The sequence below is a fragment of the Oncorhynchus kisutch genome, unplaced genomic scaffold (genome assembly GCF_002021735.2).
Source record: "Oncorhynchus kisutch isolate 150728-3 unplaced genomic scaffold, Okis_V2 scaffold1237, whole genome shotgun sequence".
NCBI classification, from domain to species: Eukaryota; Metazoa; Chordata; class Actinopteri; order Salmoniformes; family Salmonidae; genus Oncorhynchus; species Oncorhynchus kisutch.
In genome coordinates this window covers 54,976-60,166 of record NW_022263182.1, presented here as the reverse complement: position 1 = coordinate 60,166, position 5,191 = coordinate 54,976, and the positions used below count along the sequence as shown (strand labels likewise).

At 40.9% G+C, this 5,191-nt stretch overlaps 1 protein-coding gene across 1 annotated transcript; it reads right to left on the bottom strand.

Annotated features, from left to right (window-relative positions):
• Window positions 1–807: 807 nt before the first annotated feature.
• On the bottom strand, window positions 808–2,737 carry LOC116365440 (ferritin, middle subunit-like). Its single transcript, XM_031818041.1, has 4 exons — window positions 2,383–2,737; window positions 1,841–1,987; window positions 1,628–1,753; window positions 808–1,166 (listed from the first exon to the last, which is right to left on the bottom strand). The coding sequence occupies exons 1-4, from the start codon at window positions 2,482–2,484 to the stop codon at window positions 1,011–1,013; spliced, it is 531 nt and encodes a 176-aa protein (XP_031673901.1). The 5' UTR covers window positions 2,485–2,737; the 3' UTR covers window positions 808–1,010.
• Between the last annotated feature and the right edge of the window lie 2,454 nt (window positions 2,738–5,191).

Below are 5,191 nucleotides of genomic sequence, written 5' to 3'. Positions count from 1 at the left end.
ACGTTAGTCAATACCATACAAATGTACTCAATTTTACCATGTCAATACTTGGTTGTATAATCAATAAAGTTGAAGAGTAATTGAAAATGCCATTGCTGATTAGGCAGTTCTCATTAGGCTATTTTCCCCTTTATCCAAGTGGTCTAGCCACCAGAAATTATTTCGCTAGATCTTGAAAACAATCTTTTTCAGTTCAAGTATTAAAGTTTGGCTTGCCTGTTAATTACCAAAATGACAGCGTTCAGTAACTTATGTAAAGTAACAGTAACGTTGCAACCATATGACAGCACAAATAAGCCCCTTAAGAACGAGAGGCTTGTAGAATCATTCCTTTTTGAGTATTCAGATCATAATTTGCTGTAGGGGAACTATTGGGCATTACCAACTGAAATAAATAATGAGTGACGATATCTCAGTCAGAGCCAAACTTCCCATCACTAGAGAAATGTGCCATAACTGGCTAACGGTTTTGATTGACCTCTAGGCTGTCTAATAAACTTGTGATGCACAGTGTAAAGGTCTACATCAATTGTAGGTAACAATTTCACTCCTACGGAGCTAGAGTTGACAGCTGGGTCCTTAATTGACATGGCACTATTACAAGATACAGTAAAGGACACCCTGTGGTCAGAGGTCACATCCTTTATAAAACTCATGTTTAACTTCTCTTATGACCCTCAGCCACTAGTAGGTCTACAATTGTCAGTATTTATCACTGGTATGAAGACACTCAGTAAAAGAGCAAAGCACCTTAGACTGATACAACATCCATTACTACAGGTCAACACTTAGAAAACAGAAACAAACTTCAGTGATATTTTTTAATTGTTTTACAAGATGCCTTGCCTCCAATACAGTAGTGTTGTGAACAGAAACAATGTCACAGCAGTATTGCAATTCACCAGTTTAACACTCTCCCATCCCTATAAAACCAAAGCCAGTAGGATCCAGCAGAGAAGCCAGGAGTCCTGGTCTGAGGCTGGAGGCCGTAGCCTGGGGATGGAAGTGGTTTAGCTCTGGCCTCCCAGGGTGTGCTTGTCAAACAGGTACTCTGCCATCTTGTTTTTGACAGCATCCATCTTGGTGAGGTTGGTGATGTGGTCACCCAGCTTCTTAATGGCCTCCACCTGCTCATTCAGGTAATGAGTCTCCAGGAAGTCACACAGCTAGAGGGAAAACACAGGTCAGACAAGAGAATGAATACAGACTATTGTAACAGTAACACACAAGAGCCTGGTGGTAATGGCATGTGTAGATAATGAGTTGTCTATTTTTTAACTAGACAAGTCCGTTAACAAACTTATTTACAATGGCATCCTAATGTGGAACAATAGGTTAACTGCCTTGTTCAGGGGCAGAACACATTTTTTACCTTGTCAGCTCTGGGATTCAACCCAGCAAACTTTGTTACTGGCTCAAAGCTCTAACCACTAGACAACCTGCTGCCCTTTATGCATTAGCTGCATCTGTGGACTATTGTGCGCCTGTGAAGAAGCAGGTCACACAATCCTGTGTCATTAGTTATCAGAACTACAACAACCTGATAATCTCCTGGGACAGTACCTGTATTCTATGTGATACATACATGTGATACATACATGGGATGTGCAGTTCCACCATAACTTACATGGGGGTCAACCTTGTCAGAGGCAATCTTGTGCAGGTCCAGCAGGGCCTGGTTCACATTCTTCTCCAGCTGCAGAGCACACTGCATGGCCTCCAGCCCATTGCTCCACTCATCACGTTCTGGCTTCTACACAGGACAGAGTGAACACAAAAGTGATAAACTACATTCTCAATCAGTCTACAATCTAAATGTGTTTGAAGCTCAGGCGCTCACCTTGATGTCCTGGAGTAAAATGCGTCCACCTCTCTTGTTCTGGAAGGAGAGTAGCTTGTCGGCGTGCTCACGCTCCTCGTCGCTGTTCTCCTTGAAGAAATGCGCGAAGCCACGCAGAGCCACATCGTCACGGGAGAAATAGAAAGCCTGGGTGGATAAACAAAACATTGTAGTTAGAAAAAGAAAAAAAACATGACAGCATTCTGTTCTTGTTGTGGCAACTAGGCTTGATGATATAGGGATGAATCAATCTATTCTAGTCCGTTGTCTACTTGGTAACCTGACATTTAACCTGTCAATGAGTTGTTACGCGCTCTGACAGAGGTAGGATAGATTCCCAACTTCATTTGAATGCTATATCTAACTGGAGGGTCTTAATAGCCTTGCCAAGTAAAACTCAAATGTACTTCACGGAGTTGAGATTCTTGGCTATTAATGGTCTAGGACTACAGAAAAATCAAGTGAAAAAAGCCATTTAGGACCAGGCATAAAAATAATACACAGGTAGATCAACAACACGGTCATCTTGGTAGACTCCTTACCATTGAGGTGTATGTGTAGGAGGCAAACATCTCCAAGTTGATCATCCGGTTGATGGCAGCTTCGCAATCGTGGTGATAGTTCTGGCGGATCTGAGACTCCATCTTGGCAGATTTTCTTTTATATCAAAATGAAAAGTACAAAAATAGAGTTTCTTAAACTATATTGCTATTATAGTTCAACTAAGTGTTATGTTATCAATCCGTAATGTTCTATAATGCGGGACGAAGGCAGAGGAGTTCCGTTCAATCACTGTTGAAGCAAGAACTTCTTCATGCGTCTTCTCAGACTTGTGAACTGGAAGGAGTCTTGTTCGCTCTATTTATTGTTCCAAACGGTATACGACAGTGAAATACACCCTCACAAAGCGTAGCCAATCACCTTTAGAATTTCAACAGGAACTAGGCGGGTCATTTAAAGACCAGCCCACTCATACACATAACCGAGCAAAGATTATTTTTTATATTGACAAGAGAGTCGAGTGACCACTCTATCAATGGAAATACATGTGCTCAACGAATGAAGACAGGGAGATCAGGTGGGACCATTCTAGCCAATAAGAGGGCAAGTACGTGTGTGAACACTATGCACAAATATACTTATTTTTTCTCAAAGTTTCCGGAATACCACATACATCCACATATATCAGTACATTTGTAAAAGCTTAAACATTACGAAACTTCTATTCGATCATAATCCTCAAGTAATTTGAAAGAAAACGGGTTTATCTCACGCGGAAAGATTTTGGGCAGAGTAAATGCTCTCGCCTTGACCTCTTCCTCTTGGACTGTTTAAAAAAAATAATACTTTGTTTATTACAAAGTAACATTCTGTTGGAAACAACTATAGCAGTAGTATCAGCCAAAAGCAATGCTACAGTGCAGGTCTAACTACAGAAGTTATTGTTGAAAAATGTGCGTGTGTTATATCCTTAGAAGAAAATAGAAAGAATTCTAATATTAGGCTCATTTAGAAATAGTCTACTTCTACGTTTGATTTAGGATATAAAAGGAATTGAACTTTGAGACGCAGTTCTGTAAACTTCTGTTTCATTTTCTAAGACCATATGTTTCAATAGCATACCTAGCTTAATTGTTTACCTTTTCCAGAATAGAGCCAAAAGAAAAACTGTATGGTTTATCACACTTTTTTTTAAATATCAGCTCAATTTTCAATATGAGGTATGGGAATATAGTAGTGGACAGAGAAAGAAAGGCTGGCTTTTGTAGAAATGGTATTTGAAGATACACCTTTCGGTTTCAAATTACATATTGAGGTTGACAAATGGTATGTCAGTTGATTACATTAGGCTAGAAATAACTACACAAAATCAGTAGCTACATTCATCTAACCATACATAGGTTATTAAGCTAAAACTGTGAAGTGGAAAACTTTTTACAGCTAATGAAAATCAAAGACGAAAGTAATAACCTTCCTCACAACTTCCCATGACCTGATCTTCCACAACTGTTGACAGGGTGCTTTCAGGGTGCTGGTGTAACAGTATAACTTTAGACCGTCCCCTCGCCCATACCCGGGCGCGAACCAGGGACTCTCTGCACACATCAACAACAGTCACCCACGAAGCATCGTTACCCATCGCAAGGGGAACTACAACTTCAAGGTCTCAGAGCAAGTGACGTCACCGATTGAAACGCTATTTAGCGCGAAGCCACCGCTAACTAAGCTAGCGTTTCACATCCGTTACACTCACCCCCCTTTTGACCTCCTCCTTTTCCGCAGCAACCAGTGATCCGGGTCAACAGCATCAATGTAACAGTATAACCTTAGACCGTCCCCTCGCCCATACCCGGGCGCGAACCAGGGATCCTCTGCACACATCAACAACAGCCACCCACGAATCATCGTCACAGATTAATGTCTTTATCGAAATTACGCATTGCCTCTTAACCGCTCGTCGTCCCCTTATGCCATCATTTGTGATTCTCAATTGTCAGTAGAAACATCTGATTTGGCAAGTCAGCCATACCAGCTATCTGTTTTTTATAAAGGCAATAATTGAGGCTGAATTAACTGTATTGCTACCAGGTGTAGCAGGAGTAAGGTGTTGAGCCTGCTGTTGGAACAGCTTTATGTAGGCCCTAACATTTTGGGCACCGTTATAGTGCAATTAATGTATTGTTTAGTGCTTTGCTGGCATGCAGCTACATGTTTTTTTTTTTTGGGGGGGGGGGGGGGGGAGTTTGGGGGGGGGGGGAGTTTACCAACATATTTCTCCAATGCCAAATCAGTGTGTCTTGTTTGCAACGAACGGTGCCTGTTAGGAATCTGACTATGGTACTTTCTTTCAAAAGTTAGGCCTACCTTTCCACCCCAGACAGTAGGCCTACCGACGCAGACAAAATGTAAGATTTAACAGACTTCTACTCTTCTTTAACAACAGAAGTTCACAAGGGTTTCCCTAAAAGCTGTCTGGGTTTAAACATATTTTGTACAGAAAGTAAATAGCTTAATCAATCTAAAGGTACAGAATTAGATGACTTCAAAAGCAAATTACATTGTTTGCCTCCTCCACTATAGGAGATTGTAGCTCAGACTCTGAATGTCAAAGAAACTAAACAATGACATTCCCATATGCATCGAAGTCATGTCTTTCCAGGGTATTTTCAAGTTGTTTTTTGCATAAAGCATAACGGACCAGAGTGCTGTTATACATCACTGTATGTAATTGGATCTGTTTTATGGTAGCCATTTTCTTTTTGAAATTTTCTTCAATAAAAGGTAGGCCTGTGTCATACCCTCTCATACCCCCTCTATTCCAGTACTGGTTTTAACTTAGCCTCCCTCCAA

Excerpts from the sequence above, each read along its gene's own strand:
- LOC116365440 (XM_031818041.1), bottom strand. The coding sequence starts at position 2,484 with ATGGAGTCTCAGATCCGCCAGAACTATCACCACGATTGCGAAGCTGCC. Across the intron at positions 1,988-2,382 it reads CCTACACATACACCTCAATG|GCTTTCTATTTCTCCCGTGA; the intron begins GTAAGGAGTCTA and ends TTATCCACCCAG. Across the intron at positions 1,167-1,627 it reads CTGACAAGGTTGACCCCCAT|CTGTGTGACTTCCTGGAGAC; the intron begins GTAAGTTATGGT and ends TTTTCCCTCTAG.